The following is a 12,089-nucleotide window of genomic DNA, read 5'->3' as shown; positions in this document are numbered from 1 at the left end:
TTCATGTGAGAACCAAGGACGTATATGAAACTTAAAAATCCTTGGTGAGAACATAGGGAGATTAAATATTGCCTGCTGATTGGTCAATTTTCAATCATGTACAAGAAGTCTACTGTGTACTTGTTAAATTTCACAGGTGACTTGCTTAATTCTGCCATGGTGCAGTTCATAGAAACCACTCAGCCAGTGTGGCCCCAATAAATGTATAAAGGACATCTCTAATACAAATAAAAATCCATATACAAAATACATTTTTACTACTCGGTAGTTGGAATAGGTCAACAAATTTTTAAATTATGAATATTTCATGGTGGCAAAGAAAAACAAAAGACTGGCATTTTAGAAATAATTTAATAATTAAGATTTAAACATTTCTTAACAATAAAAATCATGAATATGCAAAAGCTCTTAAAATTTTACTAAAAAGACAAAATTTGGTGTACTGTTTAAAACACATTATAGAATAGTAGTGTTATAAAGGAAATAACTGCTTACCCGAATACATTCAGTATACATGTACTAAAATAAACGCTTCATCAGGTCATAGATTTATGAAAACATTTTTTGTATATACCAATTTAAATGCACACAGGAAAGGAATTTTCCCCCGCTATAGTAGTTGTTAGTTTATTTTTTCTCTGAATTGAACATGCATCCTCTCTTTTTAAACTTGGAACCAAAAATTAAGTCCATCAAATTACATCGAATCACAAAGGTATGGACATGCAAGTGAAATGGCAGGGGAAACAAATACAGTGTATCGGTCAATACTTTTTAATCATCTAATTATAACAGTGTATATATCATAGTATTGTACAGTAATAGTTGCAAACATAACAAATAAATTAAAAATCACACAAGATACCAGAACCGGCTAATTATAATAAAATTAATTAGTTGATTAAAATTCACACAATAAATGATTAAAAAATTTAGCTACTATTACTTCTCGACATACAAACTGTATACATTTTATATCCAAAATATGAATTGATCAGCATTTACATAAGCTGATTTTGAAACCACAACTGAAAAACGTGGTACCTATGAAATTAACATTTATTCACATTACTATAATTTTGTGCATATCACATGCACCGGGTATAGCCTGTTGGAAGCAAAATCAGGCATTTTGTAAAATGATAACCATGCAGAAGTCCAAATAAAAACTAAAAATATGACATTTAACAGCAGTAAAAACCATAGCATTTTCTAATACAGAAGTTACTTTTATTACTTCAATGGTAACATTTATTCTATTATTTTAAGGCGACAATTATATGTAACTAAGTTCTGAACAGGTAGCCAGGAAGTCAGAAAACACAAGCTAAGGTTTTATTAGTTTAACGTCGTATTAACAGCGAGGGTCATGTAAGGACATGCCAGGTTTGTTTGTGGAGGAAAGCCTGAGTACCTGTAGAAAAACCACTGAAAAGCGGTCAGTACCTGGCAACTGCCCCACATGGGATTGAAACTCACAACCCAGAGGTGGAGGGCTTGAGGTAATATGTCAAGACATCTTAACCACCCAGCCACCACAGCCCCTAAAACACAATCATTGCTTATTACAATGCTAAGAAAACTATATGTAATAATCTTCATGTAACATATTTTCATGTGCCTGAGTGAACAATAAAAATTGAACTTATAATAAATCCTGGATATTGAATTGAAAGAGAAGATATCTTTAGATCTTAATTTGAACATGTACTTGTAACAAGATTCGGTGTAAAATATATATCCTGCTATTTAATTATCACAATAGAATGATTTTAATGCTTTTGATATTTTGTTTATCATGGCACGTACTACAATCCATACATAGTAGGTTGATTTTATATCGCCTTATACAAAAACATTAAAAAGTGTTAATTATACAAATTAATCACATAATAATATAATTCTACCACAGATTCTCAAAATCACCGGTAAATTTAAACAAACAAAATTCAGACCCCATAATGGTAGACATCCACAACTTACAATCAACAGTACACATCAGAAGCAATTATTATAATATACCCTGTAACATGTCAGTTTTTCATGTCCTTTGAGCATGAACAATGTTATTTAAAGAAAATGACAAGTTTTGGGGGAAAAAGCTGGACTAACACCACTGATCGCTTTGTTCATTACTTTGCAAATTGCCTCGGATAGGTCTGAAACCTGCAACCCAGAGATGCCATAGACATTTTTTATTGGTAACGGAGTAAAAATCCTCCATTCCATCTATAGGGGTTGAAAATGGAGGCCGAGGACTAGCGGTAGAAAGTCAAGACACAAACCCAATAATTATAGTCACAAGTTATTACAAACATGATGCACCAATTAGAATTTCTATCACAAAATCATATTCTATAACAAAACCACATCTAGATTGCTTTACATGTATACAAGGCTTTTGATCACTGCATAATGTACCATATTAAAACTAACAGGTGTATGTACATGTATTTTTTCACTTGTGTCAAAAACATTGACCTTGCACATCTTCCATAACAAAACAAAAGGATCACAACAATTAAATTACAATGGCGGCTGCATAACAACAACTACTAAGAACAAGATAACAATGTTTTTATATCCCCTGGGGTGGGATTGTGTGCTTGTGGACATATACATGTATACATGTACGTACACTCCTAAAGGATACCAAGTAAGTTGTCCTTTTTCTATGGCTACTCTTGAGTTTTCAACCAAAATTTGAAAGCTCATGTAGCACTTTGGCTATTAGGCTTAGAATATGTAAAACCTGATGACCTTATAATATAATCTGTAGATAAATGATATGAATCCTTTCAATATCTGATTATTATTTTCTGGCTTAACGTCTTTTCATTTGTTGACTGGGTATAAAATGCATGTTACGTCAGCTTTCTGATTACACCATTCTGTATAACAAGGTCAAGGACACACTGCTGACAAAGTCGTTTTGCAACAGATTAAAGCAGTAAATTCTAATACAAGAGATACCAGAGGGATCTTGGAGCCCACCAAAGAATGATCTATGTCTGACAATGGATAGAGGGATCTTTTTCCTGCTTTTCAAACTTTTCCAAACATTCAACATATGAAACTTAAGACAGATCGCTTCATTACTTTCTAAGAAACAGCGGTGAAATCAAAGATGTTCACCGACTATCTTGTTGACCGATCAGTTGCAAAGGTACTATGCACAACACTAAATCCCAAAGGGATTATGCATGGAATATGAGTGAATTTTTGACAAATAGCGGTAATATTATCAAAATCCAAGATGGCTGCCTGGCGACCATCTTGTTCACCGATCCATCCCGAAATCCAATATGCACAACTAGGGTCCTAGGGGAATACATATGAAATTTAAGAAGGATCCCTTCAGTACTTTCTGAGAAATAGCGGTAACAAACATTAACTATCAAAATCCAAGATCGCAGCCTGGCGGCCATTTCGTTCACCGATCGGTCCAAAAATGCAATATGCATAACTAGGATCCTAGGGGAACCTACATATAAAATTTCAGAAAGATCCCTTCAGTACTTTCTGAGAAATAGTGGTAACAAGAATTGTTAATGGACCGACGGACGGAAGGACGGACGGACGGACCACGGACAAAAGGCGATTTGAATAGCCAACCATCTGATGATGGTGGGCTAAAAACATTACACACATAATCGGTACAATACAAATTGTTGAAATATATCACAATGTCATGAAAAAATACCAAGGTCATAAAAGTGAAAACTTTGACATCAACAAATATATAACTTTCGTACCTATATGATATGCATAAAATTCAATAGCTACCCTGGTCTTATTTGAAAAATTAACATCATCAAATATGTAACTATCGTAAATGACATGCACAGAATTCAATAGCTAGTCTGTTACTTGGTGGTGTTCAGATCAGTTACAACATCCCTGCAATTATACTTGGTGAGATTTATAATTATTTGAAAATCTGAAGAATTTTTCTTAAACAACACTGTATAATAAAATATATTATAAAAAGAGTAACTATCTGTCTTGTACCTAAATATTGCTGGTAATAATAAACCTTGAGCTACATGATACATGTTGAAATAGCATTTGCAAAAAAAAAAAAAAAAAAAAAAAATCTGTATACCTTTAGCAGCCTGTTCATAATATTATAATGTTGATCGACACATAGTCAAACTATCTTAATTGACTGCAAATAAGACCACCCCCACTTGAAAAGAAATGATGGTAGCATAAGTACACCGGTCAACTTTTATGACAAGTTAAAATATTTATACTGGCAGTATAGGCCTTTAACGTATTCTGAACACAGAACTGGACAGGCCGGTTATTTAAAACATAATTTTCGCACAAATTTCATGAATATTAACCAAAGTACCAAAAGTATCCATTATCTGGAAAATTACAAAATTAAGTAAAGGGAATGGGTCTTATTTGCAAGAGGGTTAGGTCTTATTTGTGCTAAAATATGGCACTGAAGGTATATTCTTTGGGTAAACATGTTGTGATTTCTCTCCGATATAAGGGAAACACTTGAGTGGTTGGAACAACCTGAGTTATCTGGTCAGGTATATGACCTTTATATCTTGTTAATAAAACATATTGATTAAGAAATGAAAAAGATTATTACTATAAGATTATAAGACTCTTTCATATGTGGATATGAAGGATTGGGATATTCTACCCGAGGGTCACAAAATGTAGTAAAACCAGAGGCTTGCCGAGGGTTTTGCAACATTTTGTGATCCCGAGGGTAGAATATCCCTATCCTTCATTTCCATTTATGAAAGAGTATTTTTCTTCCATATCTCGATGTTTTATTGCAATTTTACAACTATAATATCCCGCCATTTTGAAATAAATTCGAAGAAATCCATGACTGGAAGTCAATTTTCCATACATGGAAAATTACGTGATATTTTCAACACTAATTCCGTAGTTTGTATCTTTTATAGTAAAACCAGTCGTATTTGTGAAAAAAATTATATAATTTTACAGAGGAAGTACAGATTTTGTTGACGCCATAATGTCACGAGGCTTTATTGCATGGGTAGCCATGCAATACAGCCTCAGACAACATTCGTGTATTGCCCTAGACCAGCCAGTATTACACGTGTAGGTATGAAAAAACCCCAACTAATACACCATAACATATTACCTGGTGTGTCCATAAAATGATACCTGACTTTACCAAGGTTACCCAACTATATGGTCCCAAAGGATGAGGATTATAAAATCTGGACCCGATTTATAATAGTACTACCCACACTCAAGCTCAGGTTTATTGCCTACAGGACACCATCCATTGCTATGCTTGTTTTCACAAACAATAGTCTGTAAAAATTTGTTTTCAAGAACATACTATGCTCTGGCTTATAATTCAAAATGAAAGTTCAAACTGCCCATCATACTTTGCTGATGTCCAGCCTTTTCAAAAGTACTTCAAATTCACACTTATTGAGATACATGTACATCTTGGTTGTAATGTTGTAGTGACCTAACTTGCCTAGATATATTATTGACTTTTTTTTGCCTAATATACATACTAGGCAAAAAAAACAACTTAATAATATAGGCAGGTTTAGCAGACTAGTATATTGTCCGTGATCATGTATGTATAGTTGTATTTCCATGGCTTGATGTGAACTACTGAAGTTCCACCTTATTGTTATTAATATGAAACATATTTCAATAACTTGGAGATGTTTATGAAATATTGAACCTAGAACACCACAAAGTGTCCCATCCAGCATAATCTTGAGCAACATATTTTACTTATGTGCAAGGGTGCCATCTTTTACTAAATCAAGGCCTTATATGTATTTACCCTGAGTTAACCGTCAAAACAACTACTGTCTGACCAAATCTCCCTGGTTAATGTCAGTAAAAACAGGTTTCACTTTAATGTTGGACGATGCATGGACATGAATAATAAAAATCTGGAATATCACAAGATGTTGTCCTGTAGCTACCCTTGTAATGCAGGAACTTGTGGATAGAGACAAAGTGTCATACACATTTTCTAATCATCTAAACCTGCAACGAAACATGTAAAAATATTTAAAGGGTGCCATTCTACAAAGTACATGTTTCCTTTTTAAAGCATGTGTGTTAATTAAGTTTTGTTTTGTTTGACTTTTGTTCAAATTAAAGTTTGCAAAATAATCTTAACCATTTAGTTTCTTCTGGGAATAAACATGTTTACTGACATTCCATGTAATCACAGGCCAGTATGCGGATGGTTCTTTATAATATAAAACAGTATACTGTACAGTGAGAATATCCATTATCATGTTATATTCTTAACATGCTATTTTCTTTTAACCTCAACTTTACAACAGCCTAGAGATGTTACCATGTTTTTAAAATCATAACTGTCATATTATAAATTATAACTGTCATATTATATCATTTTTTATTATATCTATTTTTTAATTCCTACTTAGATAGACATTAAGTCATTGCCAGGTCCCTGTGGTCTTACTCTAGTAAACTTACCTGACCTACGTCCATGTTTTACAGAATCGTCCTTCATGTAGCACAGGAAAACCGACCAGAAAAGGGACACACTTCCCACAACGTAAACACGCCTAGTCGGCGGAACAAACATAAAGTTCATCAGTTGTACCCCTGGCCATATACACCACGCTCTCTGAAACACAACCATTTTTCATCACATAATCCACCTGTGAGTTACCTTGTAAATTTTCTCTTGAAATATTTTTCTGCTTTAGTGTAAAGGTTGTATTATTAAAATTTTGATGTCATCTTCTGGAAAATGAAGTGTTATGTCAAGAATGGTAATAGCAAAAAAATTAGATTTTTTTTCATGATAAAATGTTATTGTGAAAATTTTACAAAGTCGCAGAAAATGATACGACAAATTAATATTGATACCAATGACAATGTGCAACTTTTCTAAACTAAATGCACTGGGACCAGCATAGTTGGTCGATATAGTCAGGTTTTCATATTATAAAAGTTTTAATTACTTTTAATTAAGACATGCTCCACCGCTGACAAATGGTATTTTTTCACTATTAAAAACAGGAGCAGACGATTTAGTATTTTTCTTCAGTTACAAAAGTTACTTAATTTACACCATTACCGACATTGAAAAGTTTGAGCTTCTAATTTTACTTCAAGTTGAAAATATAAAAAAATAATAAATTGCATCCCGAAAAAATTTCGTGGCACTATATCCTATATGGAATGAAGTGCTGATTGTTCATGCACCGAAGGCAAAACAAATTATTTTGTATTATTTTTTGTGTTAATTAGACGTATATATATACACGATTAAACACCAATTATTGTTCAATTGATAAAAGTTTTAATTACTTTTAATTAAGACAAGTTACATGATGATGCAGTAGAATTCATGATTATAAATGTGTATATTTTCACATAATAGACCATAATTTGAGATGTATATATACATAATACAGACCTTCACTGTTGGTACAAGTTTGTGTTTCCATTCCTCCACAGCACCATTCATTCCCTTTCCTTCTAACAGAGATGAAGCTGGAAATCAAACAGAACAACAGAAAAGCCTCAAAAGGTAATATCATTTACAGTGCAGCAAAATTCAGGGCTGGATTTGTTATGTTGATACAGCCACATACAGTAGCTAACACCAATCTGTTTCTCACCTTTACAAGAAACAGCCTAATGTCATGTAACCCAAATAAAGCAGTGTAACAACTGTTGTTTAGGGCATTTTGGTTTGATACAGCTTAGGGTCCTATACCCAGGTATTCATCTAAGTAATTGAGGATGCTCTGGCCTTCCAATTATAACCCATGTATGTACATGTATGTATTATGTCTCCTCAATTTATAGTGTTATATTCCATTTAGGAACACCATTAGACACCCAAACTCTTTTTCATAAAGTTAAAGATATTGAGAATAATGCTTAACTAATTCCAGTTTGTTAATATAAATAATACAAATCTATTAAAAATAATTTGCATGATGCCATCCTCAGCTGAACTGTTTATCAATTTTTCAACAGAAAATAATTGACCATGGAAAATAAAATGATGGTATTTAGAAAATGGGCCATGCAAATTAAAGATGTCCATTGCATGTATGCAAATTTGACACACTTACAAATGTAAAATGATGAAATAGCAACGGGACCAAAGGCGAAAGCGTCAATGCACACTTTGATCACAGCTGTACGAAAAGACCTCCCAGGCAATATTCTTTCTCCGACTTTCATCCATGTATACACCATGGGGGCCACAACTCCTGCCCCAACAGTCACTGAGCGAGCTGCCTTGTATGGATCATATACTTTCTTCTTACACACAATTTTCTGTTCCACAAAGTCAGCAACAAGCCACAGTGAGCCATAATATCCTACTGCATTGACAAGCATTTTGGCTGCTCTTTACTGAGTTGACTCCCTTTAGAATAACCTAAGAACTGTTCGTATGAGTCTGTGTTTCCATTCCTCGCTCAGCCTGCTAAACACCTTTTTCCTTCCAATGAAAAGGGTTGGTACTAGAAATAAAACAAAACAGGGAAATTATATTTCAATTATATTATATATAGATGCAAGTGTTACTGATTTTTTTTCCCATTTTGATTTGAAATTAATGTACAATATTTACATCATCCTCAACATTCCAAGAAACTACCTTTACTGTCTTGATATCCACCCCTGGACTGTGTCATAGAACAACTATAGGCTTTTTAGGAGGACAATAAACCTTATCAATCAGAGGCCTATGTCTTCCTTTGAAAATATGCACAGGGCAACACCCAACCTCAAAGCCAATATATAGTCAACCAATTTGTGTACCATTTTGATTAGAGAAAATAATTTGACACATATACTGACCATTTAATTCTGGTATTGATAGAATATTGAAAAGTGACATTCAAAAGTTTATTTGACCCCACTTAGCTCATCCCCACCCAAGAGGTAGGAGGGTACATGTATACTATTTATTCTGCATAACAAGAGACCCATGGGCCTAAAGGGTCATCTGACTATTAGCACAATACAACTTAGTCGTTCAAAGATTTTAGACCTCTGTGATCTTGAATGAAGATCAAGGTCATTTATTTGAACAAACTTGGTAGCCCTTCATCCCAGCATGTCACAGGCCCAATATCAGGTCTCTAGGCCTCCTAGTTATTCTCAAGAAGTTGTTTAAAGATTTTAATCTATTTGACCCCTATGACCTTGAATGAAGGTAGAGGTCATTCATTTGAACAAACTTGGTAGCCCTAGCTACATCTCAGCATGCTGCAGGTCCAATATGAGTATCCCAGGCATTTCGGTTCTTGAGAAGGAGTTGTTTAAAGATTTAAGCCTATTTGACCTCTGTGACCTTCAATGAAGGTCAAGGTCACTCATTTGAACAAACTTGGTAGCCATTTATCCCAGCATGCTGCAGGCCCAACATGAGTATCCTGGGCCTTTTTATTCTTGAGAAGAAGTTGTTTAAAGATTTAAGCCTATTTGACCCCTGTGACCTTCAATGAAGATCAATGTCAATCATTTGAACAAACTTGATAGTCCTTCATCCCAGCATGTCACAGGCCCAATATCAGGTCTCTAGGCCTCCTAGTTATTCTCAAGAAGTCGTTTAAAATATTTTAGCCAATTTGACCCCTGTGACCTTGAATGAAGGTAGAGGTCATTCATTTGAACAAACTTGGTAGCCCTTCATCACAGCATGCTACATGCCCAATATGAGTATCCTGGGTTTTTTGGTGCTTGAGAAGAAGTCGTTTAAAAATTAAAGCCTATTTGACCCCTGTGACCTTCTATGAAGATCAAGGTAATTAATTTGAACAAACTTGATAGCCCTTCATCCAGGCTTATCTCAGGCCCAATATCCGGTCTCTAGGCCCCTTAGTTATTCACAAGAAATTGTTTAAAGGATTTTTAGCATATTTCACCCCTGTGACCTTGAATGAAGGTCAAGGTCACTTATTTGAACAAACTTAATAGCACTTCATTCCAGCATGCTGCAAGCCCAATATGAGTATCCTGGGCCTTTCTGTTCTTGAGAAGAAGTGGTTTAAAGATTTTAGCCTATTTGACCCCTGTGACCTTGAATGAAGATGAAGGTCATTCCTTTGAACAAACTTGGTAGCCCTTCATCTCAGCATACTACATGCCCAATATCAGAACAGACTTGGTAGACATTCATCCAAGCATGCTACAGGCAGTACCCTGGGCCTTTTGGGTCAGATGACCTAAAAAGTACCCCCCCCCCCTCTACTGCTCTGGGGTGGGAACGAGCTAGGTTGGGTCAGAGAATTTTTTGAATGACAGCTGCAGTGTCATCAATCAATTTCAGACTAATTCACTTTTTATGCAGAATTAAAAGTATTCCTCGTGCCTCTGGGGTATGACAGTGATATATTATGTGATCTAACGGCCAGTGTATATGTTAAATGATTTTCTCTAATCCAACTTTGTTGAAATAGACAAAACAAGTAAAAACAAATTGCCCCGGGGGTGGGGATTTCTCTGTTTGGGTCACAGACACTGAAAACTGCAATCCTGGTCACAGACACTGAAAACTGCAATCCTTAGTTCTGCTCTAACTACATTCAACCATTTTGAGACAAAATATATTGAATATGATCATATTTAGTAGGAGTGTATGCGGAAAAAGTATGCAGATACCTTTTGATAGAGGGGTGGTACGTTTTATGCATGACACCAGATATGTGGTGCACTAATTAGCTATAGTGTGATCATGAACTACTGCATATTGATAGTAGTACAAAACAATGATAAATGTACTTATTACCGGTAACAGTAAACTAGTAACTTATGTGACTCTTTAAACTTCATCTCACATATACATTTTTTAAAAAAATGAGACATTACCGTCTACAAAAATTAAAATTGACCCCAGATACTTTTTTATAGATGTACTGTATTTGACCCAATAAGTGCCCCAGGCGCTTATAAAATTGATGAAATGAAAGGGCCCTTAATAGGACCTAATTTGGGCTAACCTTTCATGAAACTGCATTGCCCGGTGTATCCATATATAAATCAGTTTTCATTGTTTCAGTCTGTATCTAAGTTAAAGTCTAAAGAGAAATTGAGGAGTTAAAAAGGGGGATTAGGGTGCTTACAATGTAAAGGGACAGGGACGCTAATTGGGTCGAATACAGTGGTTAAAGTTAAGTTATAAAAGAAACTTTTTAGAATGATTTCTTAGTAGCATTGATACAACAGTTGCTGAAAATTAATGGCTGTAAACATGGCTTTATTATAAACTTGTCAACATGAAGTTATGATACATGTTGCTGAAAGAAAAGTCATACATGACCAAAAATCTCATGAGAGTTCAGAAAGAATTTGTCAACATGATGGTGTTCCCGGCAACGAGATAACAATATCAGCTTATATTCAGTCCTTTAAAAGGTACTATATGATATTGTGGGATCCATTCTGAATAAAAAAAAAATCTTAGCAGATATATATATCATATATATGTTGGGCCTAACAAATTGCCTCTTTGTCAAAGGGAGATAACTCCTATGACATTACACATTACATTCCTATATTTCTTCATAAATTTTGATACCCGTATTACTAGTATATCATCATACCTTGAGGGTCATAATCAAGGAAAAGTATGAAAAATGGAAAAATCCTCAATGGTAAGTTTCCTTTAAGTAGGTACAGTAGAAATCTACTGTAGGTACCGTACTTTAATAACGTTAGAAATTCCTGCGTTTACTCAAATTAAATTAAATTATAAAACATTTAAATAATAATTTCTTGATGCAACTAGTTTATAAAATATGTTTTTTTCCCCTGAAATATGTCAACGATACGTCCAGTATGCAAACAAATCTACTCATTGCCCGGAACAAAATTTCCTGGTATTTAATTCTCTATATCACATGACTTTCGATACACGAAATGTGAACCAGAAAATCCTGACGAAATTAGACAGTGTGTCTTCTTCAAACTGAACTTGTTATTGTTTTACATATCATGGACGCGAATTTCACAATTTAATACATGTCTTGTATTCAAAAATATCAAATAAGAGGCCAATATGTCCTCTGGCCTTCTTACCAAAAGCCTCGGTGTTACTGGAACAATATTCCACT

The 12,089-nt window shown here is 34.4% G+C and overlaps 1 protein-coding gene across 1 annotated transcript; it reads right to left on the bottom strand.

Annotated features, from left to right (window-relative positions):
- Positions 1–337: 337 nt before the first annotated feature.
- Positions 338–12,088, bottom strand: LOC138315155 (uncharacterized). The gene is made up of 5 exons (XM_069255948.1): positions 12,055–12,088; positions 8,097–8,492; positions 7,430–7,506; positions 6,478–6,631; positions 338–6,015 (listed from the first exon to the last, which is right to left on the bottom strand). Exons 2-5 carry the CDS (start codon positions 8,365–8,367, stop codon positions 6,002–6,004), a joined length of 516 nt encoding a protein of 171 aa, XP_069112049.1. The 5' UTR covers positions 8,368–8,492; positions 12,055–12,088; the 3' UTR covers positions 338–6,001.
- Position 12,089: the final 1 nt, after the last annotated feature.

The sequence above is a fragment of the Argopecten irradians genome, chromosome 2 (genome assembly GCF_041381155.1).
Source record: "Argopecten irradians isolate NY chromosome 2, Ai_NY, whole genome shotgun sequence".
In the NCBI taxonomy this organism is placed as follows: Eukaryota; Metazoa; Mollusca; class Bivalvia; order Pectinida; family Pectinidae; genus Argopecten; species Argopecten irradians.
Note: the sequence above shows the minus strand (reverse complement) of the source record. Positions and strands in the feature narration are given on the sequence as shown.

Excerpts from the sequence above, each read along its gene's own strand:
- LOC138315155 (XM_069255948.1), bottom strand. The coding sequence starts at position 8,367 with ATGCTTGTCAATGCAGTAGGATATTATGGCTCACTGTGGCTTGTTGCT. Across the intron at positions 7,507-8,096 it reads TATTTCATCATTTTACATTT|CTTCATCTCTGTTAGAAGGA; the intron begins GTAAGTGTGTCA and ends TTTGATTTCCAG. Across the intron at positions 6,632-7,429 it reads AACTTGTACCAACAGTGAAG|AGAGCGTGGTGTATATGGCC; the intron begins GTCTGTATTATG and ends GTTGTGTTTCAG.